Raw genomic sequence first — 22,859 nt, 5'->3', positions numbered from 1 at the left:
GAAACTCAGGTTGAGGTAGTGATTTTTTTTACTACAAGCCCATGGACTAGTGACTCAAAAACTGATTTGCTAACCCCTGCATACCATAGTTGAACATTTAATTTCCCTTCACGAGAACTGTCGAGTGTACAAACGTACGAGCGTAATCGATCTGGAACCAGGCATGACCATGTTAGCACCTCTATAAACTTCTCCTCCCAGCAATCAAAACTGCCAGAAACCGTACATCATAGTCCGACGTCGCGTCATCGACTTGCCATAAGGATGATTCATAATGTGAATACATAAACAGTCGGGCAGGCCGGTCACTTCCTGCATGGTGTCATTTTATATCATTGAAGTTTTCATGGCGTCCCCTTTCACTTTGACCGGCACATGATTCTGCGGATTGTCCCTGCCCAAAATCCTGGTAAATAAAGCTCTTCGCAGCCAGATATCATATTCTATTTTCCATGATGCAATGATGGCTACAAAATATCTCATTCATATTTTTATTTGACCGAATACATAAACATGTTGGTGTTTGCAAATACGCGCGTTTCAAAAATTTCCAATGGGAACTTCAATGATGAATTCGCTAAGCCCTCACTTCAAGCCCCCACATTCGCTCGCACTTCGATTGTGAGAGCCCTCATTTTGGTCCCGCACTTGTCGATTTCCGGTACCCTTACACACCTGGGATTTGACCACGGTACCGGGATACAGGGTCCGAAAAATGTTTGGCCTAGACGACCAGAAAAAATTTAGTATAGGACCTATCTGTAGTTTTGATCCCCAGTATGTTTTGGGATCAAAGGTAAGGTACGGTAGATCTTAAAACGACTTGAAACGCTGTTCTCTGAGCGTCTGCGGTTTGAGACACAAGCTACTATTAGATCCGCTCAGATGTCTTTGTTTGTACGAGGGGCCGAAGGCATACTTTATCGGTCACTCTACCGACACATCTCAAGTTCACTGTCAATGACATTTAAAAAATTACGAAACCGACAAAATTCCCGCCAAAGCGAAGGTAATGGTGATGTATTTTTTCTTTGAGTGGAACTTGATCATATCAGCGGACGAAAAGCAATCCAAGCTCGAGGTATTCTCATGCAACCTTTTGCAAGTTGTATCTTCTGTACGGAGGACATTCTAGTATATGTAAACACAGACACTGGTAAATCTTTCACAAATATATAGCCATGGCATGCAGCCATCATACCTGAATACGCTATCAATTGTGATTATGGGTAAGGGGTAGCATTTTGTAGAGATCCACCATAGACCTCGGAGGGTCTATGGATCCACCCACTAATTATAATAAATGCGTAATTAGTGTGACAGAGATACATTTGACGCACCTGACAACTCTGGAACTAAATGTCTCACATGATTCGCCTGTATATCTGTAATATTTTTCCCTTGGCAAAGCAGCAGTCATAAGAGGTATTCGTTGAATCGTATAATATGAATTAATTGCTTGATTTTGTATGAGACCGTTGACCGGGACGTCACTAAAAAGGTGATTAATTTCATAAATTGCTTTTGACAAGTTACAGATACCACTGCAGTTTGGCTGTTGTTGCAAACACAGTCTGTTATTCCATGACTTCTATAAATTATCCATTTAGAAATTAAATCAAGCACGTTCCATAATTTCAATATAATACAGGTATATCCGTAAGAATTTTTAGCGGTCACACAAACTTTAAACGGCTATATTAAAAACTATTGGCCCAAATAGAAGCAGTACTCATGAGCTTCGGGTGTTCTTCAGAGCCATCACAACGATGACCCTGAACGTGACGCGATTATATGAATTAAACACATTAGTCAATGAAGATCACACAGCTTTCTAAAATACGGCCCAACGCATCGGCTACCGATTACCATCTCTCTGATAGGGCACGGCCATGTCACGGTCAACCTTAGGTTTATCAAAAATAGCGTCAATGACAATCTGCTCCCATTTTGTCAGAACAAATACATGCCTGGCGTACGTTACATAAAAGGACACCAGAAGAGGCCTCGCAGAAGATATATTTTAGCCAAAAAATGAAAAAGTTGGAAAAGAAATGTGAAAAATATGACAGAGAAATTTTACTACCGATTACTAGTAATCAAATCTTAACAGAGTCATTATCATCATGAACTAAGAAATCTGGTTTGTGAACTAAAACAACTGACAAAAGCAGATGTTTTTCCTAAAGATCCCATTTCTTGAAATTGAATGCTTAGTAAGAAATTTGAAGTATGTCTTGTGCGTTTATCTGGAGAATATCGTTACACCAAACTATAAGGCAAAAACTAGGCAAATTTTTCCTTGATGTAGTCAGGAAAATGTGAGTATTTGGCGAAAGAAAGCTGCAGTGGCAGATCGAACGTGAATGGCAATATATGCAATGCAGAACTAGGTCATATGAAGGAACATACAAACCAAAGTGTCCTTTTTCCAGCCTGTACTATCATCAGATTTGCATATTGCCGACCACATCCTGTACTTTTTGTACCATATTACTGTCGATTCAGAATGTCATTGATTACAGGCGTTTGAATCTGTATCACCATCACTTTCCTCGTTCGAGCTGAGTTTAAATCCTTCGTTTCCATACCAACAAAACTGGCATCGCAAATAAAAAGACCGAGTCGAAGCTTGAAGCATGAAGTTCTAATAACATTAGTGGGGCGGGCCGGCAAGCCTTTCTTTTTGTCACTGTAATTGCATACGAGTGAATCCAACCCATTTCTACAAGATGCTTCCCACTGCCTTTGGAGATTACAAAATATTCACGAGTGGTGGCGTCACGCTACCGAAGTACCAACATTGAAGGTCACGTAAAACTCACGAAAATCATGATTGCTTTTCCAGACCAAGGTACCAACTCTGCCCCTGGGTAAGGGAGATGAAGAGTGAACTTACGGCGCGTGTGCATTCAAGTTACGCAAAAACACAGTTAACGATGTTCAGGTATCAAGCTTGCTCAGAAGAAGGGGGGCTGTCTTGCTACAGGAACGTGATACCGACTGCAATGTATTTTACTATACATCTATTTATGATAATTCCCAGTCTTCTGAGATAGTTACAACAATATAAAATGCATTTACTTTATATATACCCATTGTGTTTGATTAAATTTGACAAAGTCAACAACGAACGCACCGGCAAGGTATCTTCAGTTATACCTTGCTGGTGCGTTCGTTGTTGACTTTGTCAAATTTAATCCGGTGATAATCTGGTGAGAGCGTCCACAGATTAGTAATTTACCCTTGATTACTTTGGCTAATTAGGCACTCAAACTCATCAGATAATAGACGCAGCATGTTGATAAAACGTATACGCAAGATTGTCAAGGGCAGTGCTAAGTTAAGACCGAAACACCAAAGGTTGGTAGAATATATCTTTATGAGCGATACAGCGAAACACCTACCCACCCCTGGGGACGGACATGTAGACAACCCCCTGTGCATTAACGAGATAGGAGACGTCCACTTTCAACCTATACCTTCAGATTTGCCACAAACGTGTGAGAACTGAAGAGATTGGAGGGCGTTATCAAACAGCCACATATCATATATATTCCGTTCAAAACTGGTGTTAAGTTCTTCATCATTTCATGTCTGTTGCCATGCCGACCGAACTGTGTCCATTGTACGACAACTGTGCCAATCTCCGCTTTTACCAAGACGTCTAACGTTACTCACAGAAAGAAGATATTATATTTGAAGACGCATACTGTTAGTTTCTTTGTAAAGGGAACTTCACCAATGCCTTTTGACATTTAAAATGTTATATCTTCGGGAAATTTTCGCGCCTCTGGGAATCCACTTCCTTCGTTCTCAAATGAAACCATTTGATTTTGCGATAAAATTCATCATGGTATGTGACAGTAAATGATTCATAGAAATCGACTTTCAGAATTCTTACAGTCAAGATGGTGAATAGTAAATGCTAACCAGAGGGGGAAAAACCGATTTATTCTTGCGCTTATAAAATGTTGTGCACGGTAAATGACTCAGGGGTGTTCGCTTAGATATTTGTACAGCCTGTATTCCTCTTCTACCTATGAAATATATTTTGCGAGCAGGGTTGTATTGTGGACGTCGCAATGGGAACTCTTTGCTATCATATGACGAGACAACGAAATAAACACGAGCTGAGCTGGTAAGACTTAAGCTTTTCAGGTTTATGTACTTTTCATGATTACAAAAACACTTGAACATGGTTACAGACAGGTGTATTTCTGATTGACATTTTACCCGGTTGAAACAATTTGTGACTTAGATTTTGAAATTTATAATTTACACACACACACACACACATACATACACACATGCATATATATATATATAAATAAACAGATTACTTCAAGTACAAAGTAATGAAATCTATTACTTAAGTTTCATGCATCTTGCAATCCTCAGATAGAGGATCTCTATCTGAGGATTGCAAGATGCATGAAACTTAAGTAATAGATTTCATTACTTTGTACTTGAAGTAATCTGTTTATTTATTTATTTATAACGCTCTGCTTTTTGCATTGAGCACTGTAATTTCCCTCGAGGACATCTGTATACTTCAGTATATATATATATATATATATATATATATATATATATATATATATATATATATATATATATATATATATATATATATATATATATATATATGTACACACACACACACACACACATATATATATATATATATATATATATATATATATATATATATATATATATATATATATATATATATATATATATATATATATGTGTGTGTGTGCATAATTCATGACTGCCATTGAACTTTCGAACTCTCCTTTACTTGTCAGAATCGTCTAAAGTACTTGTACCTTTCTCAAATACATTACCGATGTAAGGTTCTATGATTTGACGTGGAATCAATACCCGATATCAATTCCCGATAACCGTCACAGACAAGTACAACGGAAGTGCAGGGAAGCCATGTTAAATATTAATGCTAACCTAGATGCGGCCGCTTGTGGTGCACTGCTATTGGCGTCTGCAGTTACAATCATGGACGGTACTGCATGTGTGAAAATTTTATCAAAAAACACACAAGAAATTTGTGAAATTGACGAAATCTGTGTCGATCGGCCCCGTTCAAGATACTTTTGCCTCTCTCGCCTTACATCATGCAAGCGTTTGCAATGAGATCTTGTTTCATAATACCTTTCTAGCCCCTTATATTGTGACAAAGTGTATTTGTCAGAGAAAAGCAAGTCGGAATGGCATAAGTTTGCTCTGTCTAAGGTTACAAACCAAATCATTGGTCTACATTTAGCAGAGGGTGATTTTTTACATTTTGCACGTATGTATCTGTAATCTGTAGTCGCTTTGACGTACCCGGTATATAACTACCGCGTATGTGCGCCAGAGCATGCAGAGTTATAGCACGGCTGGCCATGCATGGTCTGGACAGATGCAAAGCGATTACGGTGGCCTAGTCTATTGATTCACCTGTGACATGGGGGAAGCCGGCTCAGAGCGCCCCCACCGCTCGGAGTGTGGTTTACACCCAAGCAGGGGTAATGAGTGCCACTTGCACGTAAGACCTCCTACCTGTGCACCTTAATTGGTATGATGGATGTGCCCATTTTATCCCATTGTTTGCAAAAATTCGATAAGCCATGTCACTAGTACCAACACTGAAAGTTTCATATCAAAGTAAGTTTGGAATCAAAACTCCGTAATTTGTCAGCTGCAGTGGGAAGAAAGCCAAATGATTGCTTTCCGACCAAATACTACATCATACAGGGTAGAAAGAGCATTTTGTGAATTACTGCATAATTCATTTTATTTCTAAAAACGCATCAAGTACACTTTAAAAGCTAGTTGTAAAGCCTCATATGTATGCTGTATCGCAACGTAGCCTCGCTTTGCAAAGTTTGCCTTGAACATGAAATTATGGCCTCTTTTGTGAACCAGCCTCTTGAAGATGAACTGTGTTGAGTGTGTCCCACTCATATATTTTCTGTCCTTGGTCTTTATTTGAGGAAGCAACTAACAAAATGTAACTCTTATTAAAGGACTTTTTTGTAATCTTTCACAAGGAAACTTGAACGTATTCCCTTTCAAATCAAGAATAAAATCGGGGTCGGGGGCTGCCATAGTGCAAAATTGGTATAAACACGATTGGAACTAAATAGGGATAATTGGATGGTGAAGTAATGTCAATTTAATCTGCAAATGTAATCTCATCTGCTTTTCTTTTTATACTACACAATTGTTTTTATGAGTAATTTGCAATATTGCAACATTCAGCTATAGGGCACCTCACACTTTTGAGAAATTTGAAAAATAGGAAAATCCAATTATCCCAAATTAGTTCCAATCGTGTTTACATGTACTAGAGAAATAAATTACCTGAAAAATACCAATATTTTTAATTCAAAAAGACCGCCAACCCAGGGGTTAATTCTATGGGACAAATTTAGTTTCTGGTTTTTGAAGCAATAAGACTGTGTAAACTATATTCACTCGCCCAGTTTCAAACTGAACCCCCATCTGGCGGTTGACCAAAAATTATTGTAAAAGTTTGAGGCTCAGAATATCAGTACCCCGATGTGCATCCTATCTTAAAATGACGCGGAAACTGTTGTCGAATTAACTGAAAGATTTGAAAATTGTCACATTAGGCCAAAACAGCATTAATAATTTGTTTCTTACCCTAGATATGTGACAAAAATAATCTGGCAACGCAGTTTGTCATGTCATTTTCGCTTATGATTCAATTACCATGCAGATACAGAATATGAAAAACAGAGATGACAAAGGTGACGAAAATTTCACTTTTCAGATCTGTTCAGTGGAAATATATGACCGTAACGTTAAGTTTCTGCCGTGCCTAGCGTACTGTCATTTTTGAAATTTATTCTTTTCAAACGTGCGAACAAGCACACAGTTGATGAAGTTGCCAGACACGATCGAAATAAATGTGGATGAGAAACAAACTCTCTTCTTTTAGACGGTCGATTCAACTCAAAGAATCGCGCGTGTCTATTTATATTGATTAAAGTTAACGTTGTATTGAATGATCATAAGTTTTGACAAATACAATCATTGGTACTTTATTCCGTAATAGAGCCTGTCGGATATTCTTTCTGGCAGATGAGTGAACGCAAGTCTTCTGATATTCCAGTACAAGTCCATTGCATAGTAGCGAATCTTCGGTCTTTTCGAAATAATTGCGTCGGTGTAGGCGTCGATGACCGGCGCCATTTCTGTCTTCCCGTCAGCGGCTGAGCAATACGATCTAATAGTGTGCATCGCTGTGTCAAAGTACTCTCTACCATATTCTGATTGTACATTTGACGGCATTCCATCCCACAGTTCCTTGGCTGTTTCATCGATAAAGGCTTCCGTCAAGATCCCAGTGGCAGCGACAAAATTCCCCGGTTCTATGATGCTGACGTGGACGCCCCATCGGTGCATTTCGTAGCGAAGGCAGTCGAAAATCCCTGAACAGCAAATTTTGAAGTGCAGTAGAGAGACCTTGATGGTGCGCCATGACGGGAGATACCGCTCGCCATGTTTATGACACGACCTGTATGGTAGCATTGACCGAGACACAAACGTTTTGGAAATTAGTATTGTTTACAATGACAGACAAAATAATGTAAAAGGCCAAAAGAAATGCAAAAACCCACTTGTATAAACATTGTGAATAAAATAGAAGTATATTAGACGGTCTATCTGAAATACTTTATTTTTTCATCCAAAGCTATTTGATTTTTGTGAGGGTGAGTAAGTACAAGTTCATCATTAAGTTATGACGAACGATTCGGAACGGACTCAATACGGTAGGGCTGATCGCGACCACGCTGCCCCTGTATCGACTTAACTCCACTCTTGATTTTCACGTGAACGAGAAACTGTGTAAATCACATACTTGAAGTAAGTTTGTGTTTAATAGTTCATCAGCACTTAATAATTGACTATTCGATAGACTTTTATATCATCGTTATCAAAGAAAGAAAGTTAACATTAGAGTAAGCATCATAATATTGAACATGTCCTCTCCATGGAGACACTGTCAGACAGACAGACAGGCAGACAGGCAGACAGACAGACAGACATGTACGTATAACGTGTAACTGTTAACGCATTTCACATTATTTTTGTTCGACTATGAAAATCATATAGAAACACATATACACCTATCAGCCCTCTATGCGTGTAATTTCCGTTATGAAGACTGACAAAATCATATTACTGATCGTTTGCCTTTAAAATATTTTCTAAAGCGGAAGAAAATGGATTGTTTTAGAATACAAATACTACTACAAATTATCAAAAGTTACAGATACCGTCACTTTATCAATCAATCAATCGATCGATCGATCAATCAATCAATCAATCAATCAATCATCAGTCTGTGTTTTCACCATTTGGGCAATAAGCATTGGGGCAGTGCCAATTATATATACATCAATTTAAGAAAATGGCAATTTAAAATACATATATCAAAATCCAGGCAGCACACAATATTAAAAACCCAATCAAAACACACGAGGGTAACATGACCCAAGTACAAAATTTGAAAAGCTAGTTGAGTCTGTTCAATTGTCTTTCTCGATGTTGGATCAGAATGGTTCTCAAGAAAGACGATGCACTCACCCTTGGCCTTTCTGATGAGAGGCAACACCGCCTTGGTCACTCGTATCATTCCGTGTACGTTGACGTCATAGATGAACTTGTATTTGTCCATGGTGCACCATTCCACTTCACCGAATGACGACACTCCTGCGTTATTCACAACGGCCCATAGCCCTTGCACAAAATAGAGATAGCACAATTTAATACGTGTAGTTCAAATATTGGCTATGCAAGGGGATAGACACTACTCCTGGGAAAACTTGAAGAAATAGCAAACCATTATTTACATGCTCTACAGACTACTACTTCAAATAAATTACGTGCCATTCTGATTAAAGGCCTGTATCAGACGTCATGTTGTCTTGCCATGAAATTCACTTACTAGATTACAATTTCAATGGAAATCAAAAGGCTATGACACCTCCAAAATCCACAAGCAGATAAGAACAAACTTGATCCCGGGTATAATTTCCCGGTCTTTAAATGGAACAGGGCTAGAAAATTATACTGCTCTAATCGCCACCAACTCTCATCCGCCAAATCAAATTTGAGTGTCAAATATTCAGCTTGCCAATATAACCAGCGTGTTTGTGCACATGGCTGACCAGGTACGGTGCGATGTCATGGATGGTTATGATAGAAATGTACTTATCATTGTGCGTGACCACTACTAGGATACAATACACGAAATTTAGAACACCTGTTGATTCCACTGGCAATAACGTCTGTGATTGGAACGAAGAGGGCGCTGTTTAAAGGACCAAAGGGGATGAATAGTTATGTGAATGGTTATTCAAGAGAGTCGAATGAGTAAGTTGCAAAAGGTTATTTAAGTTCAAAAGCTAATACATCTACGTAACATATAAGACATCCCTACCAAAGTTGAGAAATAAGCTTTGGAGTAAAAGTGATTAAACATGTTGAAAATATGATGCAACAGAACTTACAGGCAAATTTTCGGGTCTGGTGAGACTTGGTGGTAACGGATGAACCTTGAACTAATTTTGACGGTTAAACTGCATTATTGATATTATGGTTTTTTTCACTCCATTTTTTTAAAACATCGTTTGTGCATTTGTCTTTGCTTTAACTATTTACAGTTATCAAGCCATGACGTTATTATTAAAATTAAAGAAATTAAAGTTATTATTTTTTAATAAATTTCACTACTTTCCTTTCAAAAATGGATCAACAGTAACTGTGGTTATTTGGCACAAGGACCTCGGCTGTAGGGTCATTATTAGAGAAATTAAAGTGCCAGTAATGCTATTTTTTGATGGTTTTTCATCATTTTTATTTTGTGTATCGATAGCAAGTTCTTATCATACTTCCAATAGAATTTGGAAACGCTCGTTATTTAGCTTGTGAACATAGCGCTTATATGTGAAAAATACATCGTTATTGTTAACATTTGAATAGGCCTACTAATCAGGACCAGAATTCACTTGTCGACAATAACAGTGCAGTTTATACATGTACAGTCTGAGTTGACAAGCTGAATACTGTGTATATCACATGCTTAAGGAAGTAGAACAAGAAATTATGGTTGATACCAAAAACAAAAATAATGAAAAAAATCATTAAAATTTAGCATTACTGGTCCTTTAAGGATAAGAAGTAGCAAAAGGGACACAATAGATGGGGATCATTTTACCCTACCCCAGAGTGAGATAGAGTAGCCTTGAACCGTGGTCTCCTTTGTAATGCTACATATCTCCTTGGTTTCAACTTAGATAACGCCTTAGATACACAGCATACCTGCGCACGTTGCAGATGGTTCACGAGCAACATATAATCACTGTGTACAAACAATTCTTAACAGTTATGACAGCATTTATCATTAACGTCACATGTAGGTATTTTAAGATAAGAAACTTGACACAGCCGATAACACTTTCAATGAGAGATATGTGATACAGGTGTAGTGAAACAGTCTTTTATCTGCAAAGCTTAAAATGGACAAAGGACACGTACTTTGTACTTTCATGTCACGTGCTTCTACAAATAGTAGACCAGTATTTCGTGCGACAAGTTCGTGGAAAGTGGATATTTCCTATGGGGAGTCTACACCACGTTTAGGTGTTTTCCTGATGAAAGTCGACCCATGTGTCTTGAAGGATTTTTTTCAGGAAAGAGGGATCCATTCGGGTGGCACATACCCTTACACCTTTCTAAAGGAGTGCGCCCGGAGCGGGACCAATTTGCGCAGTGACCCTCCACAACACCTTTGAGGGAACATGCTCTGTGATTGTGGAAAAGATACGCCCACTGTACGGGCCGAGGTTTCATTAAAGCGCCCCTTTAGATTACGTCATCCTGACTCGAGATATGGCTACCCAACTTGTTCTGAACAATAATACTTGTTGAATTCACAGGCAATCCCCCTTTACTGCCTATGTTTATTGTATTGGGCCCGACTCGGGGCTGTACGTGAGACCACAGAGAAACATAGCCAGAGTGGCAACACTTGCATGCCTTTTTTCCATGGTTGTCTCAGTAGACTATTGGCTTTTCATATTAAAATGAGCTTCAAAGGTGTTAAACTTTTTGGAGGCTTTGTTTGTGGTTGATAATTACACGAGATTATGCGAAAAATACGACGAGATGGCATCGTACTGCCAGTCGCGTAGCAACCATAGTTACTTTGTGAGCTCTCAGGCCAGAAACACTGCTTCACGCCAATCAAAACATAACACGCCAGCAGTTTCATAAACATGTCCTTCCTTGACGCACGTGTAAAAGACGGTATGACTGACCGTAAACCATTGAGTAAAACCAGACAGTATCGATAAAAGATTTTCAAATTTGGTTCAAACACACTCATTATATATTCATAAAAATATGAGAGGAATTTTTAAAATGGTAAAACTCATTTTCCTGAAGCTCAAAACACTCCCGTTTTCGCCAGCACGTCAATTCTGCTCAGCACCACACGACAACAACAACACAAACTTTGCCGAACATACTTTCGCTTAACAATTGGCGAAAATCCGAAAATTACCGAAGGATGCATGGTCGGCACTCTTCGGAAAAGAGAGGCGAGAGCAACCTGAGGCGTAGTCTGGTTCCCTGACCCATTTCCCCGGTAGAGGGCGTGGGGAAATATAGGGTCAGGTACCGGGTAGCCATCTTGAACAGAATTTTGTTCAAGATGGCGGAGGTTAGTCACCTGACAGAACATGCTACAACAAATATGGCTGCTACCATGAAAACGCCGGTCAAAATTCGACTGGATCAGAATTATGTTCGAACACTGGTATCCGAACCAAAAACATTGGCACACGAGACGGGAAACATAAACTGAAAGGATTAATCCAGAAGTACGGGGAAATAGAGGTGATTGAAGGCTGGCTGTGATATCGCAGCAGTAGTTGTTGCGTGTATCGAACGCGCTAGGGTCATTGAGGTCATCGCCGACTGTGGCGTGACCCCAATGACCCGAGCACGTTCGATACACGCCACAAGTACTGCTGCGATATCACAGCTAATTGAAAGCAAACTTTGTTGGAACTGTGAACGACGATTGATTTCGATGGATAGAATGGTGTCCGAATTTCGTGAAAAATGCCAGGCATCATGTCTACGTTCTAAAAGTATCAAGAGGTGTGCTAAATCACAGTGGCTAAATCATGGAGGTAAAAAGTCTTTCATTCTACCTCCAATGCTTTGTGGTACAAACAAGAAGTTGGTGTCAAGTGAGCCTGAAAGTGCGAAACCCACGAAAAATGAGCAAAAGTTACAAGTGTTACTTTCATCCAATCACAGCTTGTTTCATTTTAACCCAATAGCGTCCATGTTTACATTAGCCAGTACCTGACCCTATATTTCCCCACGCCCTCTACCGGGGAAATGGGTCAGGGAACCAGACTACCTGAGGCGAGGCGAACATGGATGGATTACGTAACCGCTTCACGCCTTAAACAATACCCGTTGCCACTCTATCTTTCTCTATGGTGAGACGGACCTGAGACGAGGCCACCTCATAGTTAATAAACATAATTTTCTTCGACCTACTACACGTAGCTTTTGATTTTTCCCCTTTTATTATCTATAGAATATGTGTCTTGATATGCCTATAGTGTCGGGAGTTGACTTACAGCCGGTAAACGTGGAAAAAAGTTGATGACCTTGTGTCTGTCTGTATCAGTATTGTATTAGGGGCCGTGGATAATTAAAACACTCGCTCGGCAAACGTAACTTCCGCGTTTAGGGGGAGAGGGTTCGGCTGTATTTCGATTACCGTGCACAAAAATCGCACTACATGTTTTCATATCAACATCTCGCCCCACGTTTTACTGTATCGCAAAATATCGTGCTATACTGTTTGGCGTGTACCAGTAGTGGATTTGGTCGAGTATTTCTGTCTGTTGTTCTCCACTAGGTCAATGGATGCTGATGATGTTGTGGGTTCGAACCCGATTGAAAACACTGTATAATTTTAACCACGTAATTACCGATTCTATATAGGTATGATACGGAATGAGGCTGGGTTGGATTTTCGCACTTCCAATTAAACTTTCGTTTGGTGGGGTGAGGCCGAACGCACTTATTTTCGTTTACCGTGCGCATGCTTTAATTATCCACGGCCCCTTAGCCAGTAAAGAACAACCACGGTCGCTCCACTGTAAACCCGTGGAACAACGTACTATTTTACCTATCGTCATTCAACATACAAAATCCAGCTTCATGCCGCACATACAACGGAAATTACCTTTCCTCTTATCGGGCAGTGTTTCCAAAATCAACTTGACAGCCTCTTGGACTTGTTGATCGGAGGTGACATCCAACTGCAGAACAACAAGTCGGTCGGGGTCGATGTCTTCTAACTCCTTCGCTCCGTTTCCGCCAGCATTCTTCAACAAACAGCCGGCATAGACGAAGAACCCGAGAGAATGGAGATGTTTTGCCAGTGCCAGTCCGAACCCGGTATCACAACCTGTCACTAAAACTGATTTGTTGTCTATTGGTAGACGTTCCCTGGGAGAAAAGTGTTTGAACACGATTGCAACGACGACAGCCAGCAAACCCAGTCCTAGTTTTGCAGCCAGACTTGTGGGAAGCATTGCTGTGGACAGCAAGCAGAAAGCTAAGAACGCAGCACTCTTCATCGGAATCATTTCGTGATGGAGCGTCTGTGCGAGGCAAAATGCTGCCGTTTTTGACTAACTTCGTCACAAGCTACCATGCGATGTACTGCCGTAATCTTTGTAATCTGTCAGCTGTGATAGTAAACAGTTGAGTCGTGTCAGGCCAAAGGTCAAAAAGGTCAGCGGGCAACCTCGACTATAGCGCAATATTTTCTCCTGTTCTCGCACGAGGCGATTTTGTTCGCAACTGGCAATTAATACGAAATGACATTTATTGGAAGTCGCATATTGTTGACAGTGGGGAGGAGGGTTTGCTGGTTGTGATGATGACATTTGTAAAAAAAGTTTGTTTTCAATAAATATCAGCAGGGCTGCCGAAACCAAGTTTGCAAGATAGAAACGTTCGGCTGTATGGTGCCAGCGTGGAGTCGGAGAAGTTGTTGCATCCGTGCACAGTTTGTTTGTTCGTTTGTTCGTTTGTTTATGCGAGTTTGTTTATTTGTTACGTATGATTATTTCCATATACAATAAAGAAACGATAGAGTTGTATTTGTGTTCATATTTGTCAATAAAGAACGGTGTTTGTTTGTTTGTTTACAAATACAGTCAATAAATGATACTTTAAAAAGTTTCTAATACAATCCCACTTATGAAATAAAGCATGCCTTTGCCATGAGGAGTAAGCATTCATGTGTGTCCACCATTCTGCCTAAGTACCAACCTTTTTAGTCATTAGAAAGGAGCACTTTCCTAATTGCTTAGAATCTTGGTACACTTGTGAGGGATGATTGCATGTAGATTTTGTTCAGAGTATGACAAATGGCCCATTTGTAACGTTTGAGAGATTTTTTGTCATTTTTGGACAAAATTTGGCAGGAAAACCTTGAGGAAAATCCCGCACGTGCACTTGTCGTCAAGCCACAACGAATCCGAGTCGAAAACGTTGAGACGATTGTGTCTTGTCAGAACAGGGTGAGGGCGCGCTACCCTTCCTCAACGCGACGGAACCCGGAATTTCGGGGGTGAGCATGCTGGCGTCTGTGAGACAACAACAGCGGTTATGGGGAGACTTCTTTAGGCCCTCCTCTTCCCTCTCGCTTGTCCGTTTAATTGAGACAAATCCCAAAACTAACCCTAAAATAAAACCTTAATCAACGCAAAGTTGTATTTAATATGCTTCTTTCGAAGAAAGCCCCCGATTACAGCGATCGCAGCAGTCGCAGGTACAATAGGGCCCCATCTTTGAGGAGTCTCACCGTTTTTTTTTCTTTTTGTCTGTGCCTACCCGGTTGAATCATGGAGGGTCTGTTGAGGATATTTCTCTGCAGAACCAAAAATTACCTGGGAATAAAGTATGTCATATACACAGGGCAAGAACTTTCAGAGCTGTATACGAATAGGGCACAAAATCTCTCAATTAATAGGAGAACTCACTTCCAGATTTTTTTAATGTTGATGTATGACCGTAGTCTGGACCCCGGATCCCTCCATTGGTTACGCTATGCCATCGAAGCAGTACGATAAGCACTACAAGTAATTATAAATTCAGTCGGCAAATCAATGTATAGCCTGTCATAAAAATGTGCGCCCTCAAAGTCCGAAGAAAGGGTGCATCTACATGTATCTTCAAGGCGGCAAATTTTGTTGCGATCTGGTTAAAAATAACTGGCTTTGTAAAATAAACCATTTGGCTTTCTACGCCGCCATTGACTAAACATCAGACGACCATTTACTTTTTGTCACAGATCGCGCGGGATGAGGGAAGTTTTCGCTTTTCCTTCGACCCTCAAGCGTCTGTATGGCTTTACCGACTGTTTATTCATGGAGTAACATAATCGACAGAACAACGTCTTGTTATCTGCATGAAGACGTTACCGAACAAAAATGTAAATAATTGAACGCGGTAACAAATACCATAAAGTTGAATGATGGATGTAAAAAAAAAGAGACACCATGGTTGAAAAACTCAGCGACATAAACGATGCTTTTACAATACGTGTGCTTTTATTTGTCCAATTTGACCATATACTTTAAAAACGTTTTTAAAGTCTATGATTTGACGATCTTGGACACCTATGTTGAAACGTTGACGATCTTGGAAACCGGAGGTCAATTTGCATATGTTGGTTTGCAATATTGACTTCGCTTGATACTTTTGTGATCATACATCACGACAGAAAATACAAAGTGTTTGGCTGAAAAGATAAGTTACGCTATGGTTGCGTTGCACAACATTAAAGAATGTCGTTACCCCTATCAGAAACTGCCGAAAAATCTCGATTTAAACCTTGGATGTGCTATAGCAAATGTAAGGAGTGACTCCTAGAAGTTGCGGTAGCTGAATGAATGTTGACACCATGCCTGTATTTTGTGTTTTCGGGTTACTAGTGGCTGTTACCGCGACGGGCGCCGCCGATGGCGGGCGCTTTGCGATATACATGTACTTCAGATTTTCTACGATTGTATCACTATTCAGGCACACACTGATCGTTCTTACTCTTGTAGACCTTTTCTTGATTATGTTGTAATTGGGCAGTTCTGAACTGTAAGAGGAAGCGGCATCTCATCGACAAATTTGAGGACTGGTCGTGATTGATCTAGAAGTATAGACTATATAGGAAAACGAAGATCGGGATATTGTTCCTGTCTTCATTACACACTACAGGAGCAAGACTTCACTTCCCCGAACGGCTTCAATTGTTGTAAGATTTATGATACTCTGGTCCCTTCAAACAATGAACATCCCTGCAAACACAACTGAATTCTTAGTCCCATTAACGTACATATATTTTCTGAAAGCGATAGCAGATGCTGTGGTCTGTACTTCGTTATCATTTTACATAAGGATCATGCGACGGTAAATTTGTAAAATCTCCGAATTTAAATGAGGTTTGCCTTCCCTGCCGAACGCGTCTGTACGAACGCTGCAGTGTTTCCAGTTTCTTTTTGCTCGAAACTCTGACTTTGTCGCATATAAAAGTCTCGCTCCCTCTGTTTACATAAAGGATTGACAACATGAAAGACTAAAAAAGTGATTTGATTTTGCCTTGTATCCGAGCAGAGAAGGGATAAATCATTGGACAAAAAAATACCGAGTCATAGAATTGGTTCTAGAACGTAAAGCAAAACTGGCAGACACACTTTGCAAGATACAACCATGTAGGAGCAAACCTCTTTTTACCGACATGATACAACAGCTTGTCATCCTGCAAGTTTCGACCGGAAACGCTTCAGCGTTTGTACAGGACTGTGTACATACAGGGCAAGGCAACAACCGCTCTTTGCAGGTTATTCACGTTGGCTGTCACGTGGTGCTGATGTAGACAATACAAAGTAAAAATCACAGCATATACTAATATGTGGCTATAAACATATACCAATATCTAGGCTTGCAGAACATATATCCATTAACGGGGTTGCAAGTTTAGTTTTTATTCAAAGAAATCTTTGTTTGGAAGGGCCCGATATTTGCCCAGGAATCTTACACGGGATATCCTATGAGTTGTTCATTGTCAACCTTTTCAATTGACATACTATACAGGTAGAAATGCACGATAAACGTCATGATTACATTGTCATTTTCTTGAATTTTTTATGGGAGTCTCTGGTACAAAAAGCAGATTTGAAACAGTGTGTTACAATGTGACGTCACCATGCCTGTTAAATGATAAGATTATCCCTTTCACTGCAGAATAACTTGCAAAAAAATGCGCTATGCCGACTCCAAATTTTCTAGGCGCGTTTGATAACTAGATCGACCCCTTCGAATCTTCATTGCTTTGAGCAATAACCTATTTCCCAATACATCTGGAAGTCATATTTTGAGGAAACTTTCAGGGTTCTACGCTGAAAGGAAATGACAATGCACACGATTTCCTCGCCACTCTCTACATCTTTTCAGGTTGGAATTTTGTGGGACAGTTTTCCGAAGTACTGAGAATACAGCATGGGTCTATGAATATTCTGAATTTCGAACTATTTTTAGTAATGGATAGTGTTTTCATGGGGCTAGTCTGAGTCGCAGACCCACCATCCGTGGATGTAAAATATCCCTTTTTTACATCCATGCTCCATCACGGTCTGGAAACGCCGCTGGTGACTATTGTGACAGAGCTGGGTATGGATAAACAACAACGAACACATTAGTTGACGCTTTGCATGTATGGGTGTAAAAAAGGAGATTGACAGTAAAAATATTTTGCTGTCTATGGTTACATGTCATTTTTAACCATTTAATTACAACATTTTCACGTTTTCCATGCTTTGGTATAGAACATCGCAAAACGTGAGGCCGTGTTACCTTCAGAAGACTTCGAACGTACTTTGATTTTCTAAAGCTTTGTGTATACCCCACTAGCACGTAAAAGGGATGAGAAAATTGCTGCTTTGTAACAAGAAGATAAAAATGATTGTGATCACCCTGGATGTGAAACGAAACAGGAAAAGACTGTTCAAAAGTATCTCCATTTCGAAGCTGATAATTTTGACTTGGCATGTAAAAGAATACTTCGTTCAATTTTTTTTTTCAAAACTATCAAACACCGATTTATCCAAGTTTGGCAAGTTCTTTACTCTTCGATTATATCACGCCTTGTCCATCCGGGTGGAGTAATGCGTCGGAATGTTTCTTTCTTGTTGTTTGTGAACGATTGTCTGTGCATGATGTAAACTTGTTCGTTAAGTGTTAATGTAGCGACAATAATGGTTGTGATCAGAGACGGTCGTTTCGCTGCTTTATCAAACCATTGTCTCATTATTCATGGAGCTATAATCTCCCATGCTATAGACGGCAAACCAGATAGGCCACTTTTACTAGTATTTTCCGTTCAAGTCACGAATCATCCCGACCAGAAAGTGCAGATGTAGTAGTTTTGGCTTTTTTTTTATCTCCACAATTAGCAAGTACCGCTATGCATGGATGTATCACAGGCGACCCAATAAGTTCTGAGTTTTTCACACTGTTTTCTCTATCATTTTCTCTTCTTTCTTCATGCTCTGAATGATCGGAATAAATAAAATAAATGGTTTATATAACCTAACCTAGCCTCTGTGACTCTTTATTTATTTTACACTCCATTACAAGGACGTATATCTCTCATACACACATCTTGTAATTAATTAGTCAACACAACTAATTATGCTAATCCGTGGACTTATCAGGGATTTTATGGGTTGGTCAACATCGCGAAAGATAGGAAAGGTTATTTAAGGTGGGTTTACACGTGTATTTTTTTAAACCTGAGGGAATCTGATTAGTCGTTCTGTAAATATTCCTTATCAGCGATCTAAGCGATCTCACGTTTACACGTCATATACAAGGTATGAATTTAGTTCGGGTCAAGCGCCCTCAGCGATATCTGGGCTAGAGAACAATCGCTTGCTTGCAATGGCGGACCCACACATCATGTAGCTGCTGTCTACGCTCTTTTTGTGTTCTGTCAACCAATCGAGACGACTTCGGCGAAGAAATTTACTAGAGAGAATATTGTTGGCCTCGCCCCGTCTGATTCATTATCTATTTCATGTTAAGATGAAACACCTAGACAGACACCTACAATACAGACTCTTATACGGAAAATTGAGACAATCAAAGTTCCGGCCAATGCGACACTAGTAACACTGGATTTCCATGAACACGAATACACCACATGATGAGGCAATTGAATCAGTTGGCAGAGCATTAAATCAGGAAAGATCATCAAACAATTACATAATCAAGTAACCAACAACGAAATACATGATAGCTCTGCTAGAAATAATCTTAATAAACAACACATTTGAATTCAACGATGAATTCTACCGGCAAATATGGGGATGCTCTTATACGGAAATAATCTCGATGGGTTGTTCGCCAGAAATAGCAGATATTACATTTCACCAGACAGTAATGAGAATAATACAGAAACACAAACAACAAATACCGACCTGGCTGAGGTTCAGGGACGATGTTTTTCTGATTTTCATCGGAACACAATACGAACTCAATGAATTCATATCAAACATCAACAAAATGCATCCCACTTTCAAATTTTCGTTAGAAAGCTCCTCTCAAGAAATTACATATTTAGACCTGACTATCTACAAAGGTCGTCGATACAACAAAGAGAATAGTCTCGACATCAAGACACACACAAAGCCATCAGACACTTTCCAGTTCTTACAAAGAAACTCATGCCATCTGGCAGCAACATTCAACGGTCTGATCAAAGGTGAAACATTACCATACATCAGAACACGTAACAACGAAACCGATTTTACACAGAAAGTCACACAATTTAGTGAAAAAAAATAGTGAAAAATTACAAGATCGACAATATAAAAAAAATGAAATAGAACGCATTATCAGAGAGACAGATCATAAAAGCAGGAAAAGACTGCTTGAACAACAAAAAGAAACCAATAACGCCACCAACAATACAATAGTCTTCATAACAACGTATAGCCCGTACATCGACACGACAAAAATCAAGAAGGCCCTGACATAAAACTGGAGTGAACTTGAAAAAGACGAAACACTAAAAAAACTGTTCCAAAACCAACCAATAATCGCATATAGATGGAACAGAAATATAGGCGACACACTTATAAGCGCCAGACTTCATTGGATACTTTCTGTAACCATACTACCGTATACAGGCGACATACGGTTTCTATTCCCACTATATCGTACCCGCCATGGCTAAGCGACATTTTACATAAAACAGCCAAACATGATGTACACTTATATTATAAACAATATCATACACAAAACGCAAACAACCCAAATATGAACGATGTGTGGAGTTGCTTTCCCTTTACTATCAGTTGCTTTCCCTTTACTAACAACTCATCGTAAAATGGCATCGTTTTTCTAGCTCTGCCACTATGACGGTTGTTGTTGTAACCTCCGCAAATGTGATAATCTCCACAAATGTAATATCAACCACAATTGTAATAAAATCAACCACAAATGTAAGAAAATAGTCGACCATTAATGTAACAACCAGCAACCACAAATGTAACAAGGCAGTATTACTGAAGGCAATGAGTACTTGGGCCGTGATAGAGTAATTTTGAGGACAATATATACTACTATTCAAATATGGTCTTGAATTTCCTCCTGTCAATGAGGCATTTGATTAACTGGTTATTAAACGAAGCAATGGCATGACAACGGCAAAATATGTCTAGCAACTTTTGTGGAGTTTGAGGCAGGGTTCTTTATTTATAGCGGGAATTGCTTAAACTCCTTAAATATTCAAATTACAGCAAATTTCTTTTGTTCTCGATGGTAGATGTCTAATATTTAGATGGGCATATTTTGATTTCTACCCTATAGTTATCCCTATATACCAAAAATCGGACATCCAGCTCTATTGGCTTGCTCAGAATTAGATATGTGCATAATTAATGAGGTACAATATGTGGTGTCATAAGGTGTTCCATCATACCATTTATGAAGGGTGTAGCACTTGTGGTTACTGAGTTGTGGACAAATATATATATTTGAGGTCAAAGGTCATCGAGGTCACGTGACATTTTGTCATAATAATTGTATTGCTAAGTTATTCCTATATACCAAAAATCAGACCTCTAGCTCTATTGGCTCGCTCAAAATAAGATATGCATATAATTAATGAGGTACAATATATGGTGTCATAAGGTGTCCTTTCATACCAAATATGAAGGGTGTAGCCTTGTGGTTACTGAGTTGTGGACAAATTGTATATTTGAGGTCAAAGGTCATTGAGGTCACGTGAAGTTTTGTCAAACAAATTTATTGTTAACTTATCCCTATATACTAGTACCAGAAATCAGACCTCTTGCTCTATTGGCTCGCTCATAATTAGATATGCACATAATTAATGGCGTACAATATGTGGCGTCATAAGGTGTCCCATCATACCAAATACGAAAGGTTAGCACTTGTGGTTACTGAGTTATGACAATAATGTATATTTCAGGTCAAAGGTCACCAAGGTCACATGATATTTTGTCAAAATGTCCGAGATATCTGCGTGAACCGATGGACTCACTGATGGACTCACGGACGGATATGAGCCAATCTATAAGCCCCCTGGACTTTATCCGTGGGGACAAAAAAACTGTGTCACTGCATCCTTTAGGCAATATGAATACGATGAGAAACTAAATTTTTATTGTTCTTGGCATCATACATGCGAGTCTATGGAGAACTGCCTTATACATGGGAGTCTATGGAGGTGTAAACTAAAAAGTCCTCTAACACGGCCAAATTTGATAGCATTGTGAAACAAATCGACGTGCATCTGTATGGGGTTGGGTACTAGGCGTGAACGGACGGACGGACGCACGGACATGACCAAACCTATAAGTCCCCTCGGACTTCGTCCGTGGTGATTAAAAACAACGCAACAGCATTACAGCTACACCGGCGGTAGGTTCATATCCAGAGCCCCGTACGGTCTGCCGCCGTCGCTTGAAAACAATCTCATGCACCCGGCCATATGGGCAGCTGGCCGGATGCATGACTTCCCGGAGAAGGCGAGCTGTCACGTTCAAGCTCAGGATTATTTGTCGATCAAATTTCAATAAATTTACCTTACCTAGATGAAATTTTGTCTATAGGCTGAAATTTCGCCGAAGTTTGACAAAATTACATCGATTTTTCAGGTTCATATGCGACATTTTTGAGTTTGAGTGCAGACAGAAATAAGTTTTGAGGCAACATGGCTGCGACCCCATGTTGACCCCTAGCCCTGCGTACGATGCTATGTGCTACAGCTAACACACAGCATTGTACGCAGGGCTAGCGAGAGAGTTGCCGACATCGACGGTTATTTACGAGAAGTGAATAAAAGACTGTCATTTTTGAAGCGATCGAGTAGCTGAGGTAGGCTGGGATACGACTTGGGCCCAAGAACGCTGAATTTCGGCAGTAATTTGGCTTTTTACGTCAAGTCCCAAAATGGATTTGAAGTCACCGACCCAACGTACGGGTCTTTGCAGGGCTGTGGTGAGCGGGGCGGTTAGCTGTAGCGGAACACACAGCATCGTACGCAGGGCTAGTTGACCCCAAAGTGAAAATGTGTTCGCGATCAAATCTTCCTATATTTTTTTCAGAATTTTCAACAAAATCATTGCTTCTTACATCTTTTGTAAAATATAAAATACTAAAATAAAACGATGTGCCATGTCTCCAGATTTCTAAAA

At 39.7% G+C, this 22,859-nt stretch overlaps 1 protein-coding gene across 1 annotated transcript; it reads right to left on the bottom strand.

Annotated features, from left to right (window-relative positions):
• Positions 1 to 5,773: 5,773 nt before the first annotated feature.
• LOC139141902 (D-beta-hydroxybutyrate dehydrogenase, mitochondrial-like) lies at positions 5,774 to 13,987 on the bottom strand. The gene is made up of 3 exons (XM_070711660.1): positions 13,313 to 13,987; positions 8,623 to 8,775; positions 5,774 to 7,549 (listed from the first exon to the last, which is right to left on the bottom strand). Exons 1-3 carry the CDS (start codon positions 13,716 to 13,718, stop codon positions 7,404 to 7,406), a joined length of 705 nt encoding a protein of 234 aa, XP_070567761.1. The 5' UTR covers positions 13,719 to 13,987; the 3' UTR covers positions 5,774 to 7,403.
• Positions 13,988 to 22,859: the final 8,872 nt, after the last annotated feature.

Source organism: Ptychodera flava, chromosome 10 (genome assembly GCF_041260155.1).
Source record: "Ptychodera flava strain L36383 chromosome 10, AS_Pfla_20210202, whole genome shotgun sequence".
NCBI lineage: Eukaryota > Metazoa > Hemichordata > Enteropneusta > Ptychoderidae > Ptychodera > Ptychodera flava.
Note: the sequence above shows the minus strand (reverse complement) of the source record. Positions and strands in the feature narration are given on the sequence as shown.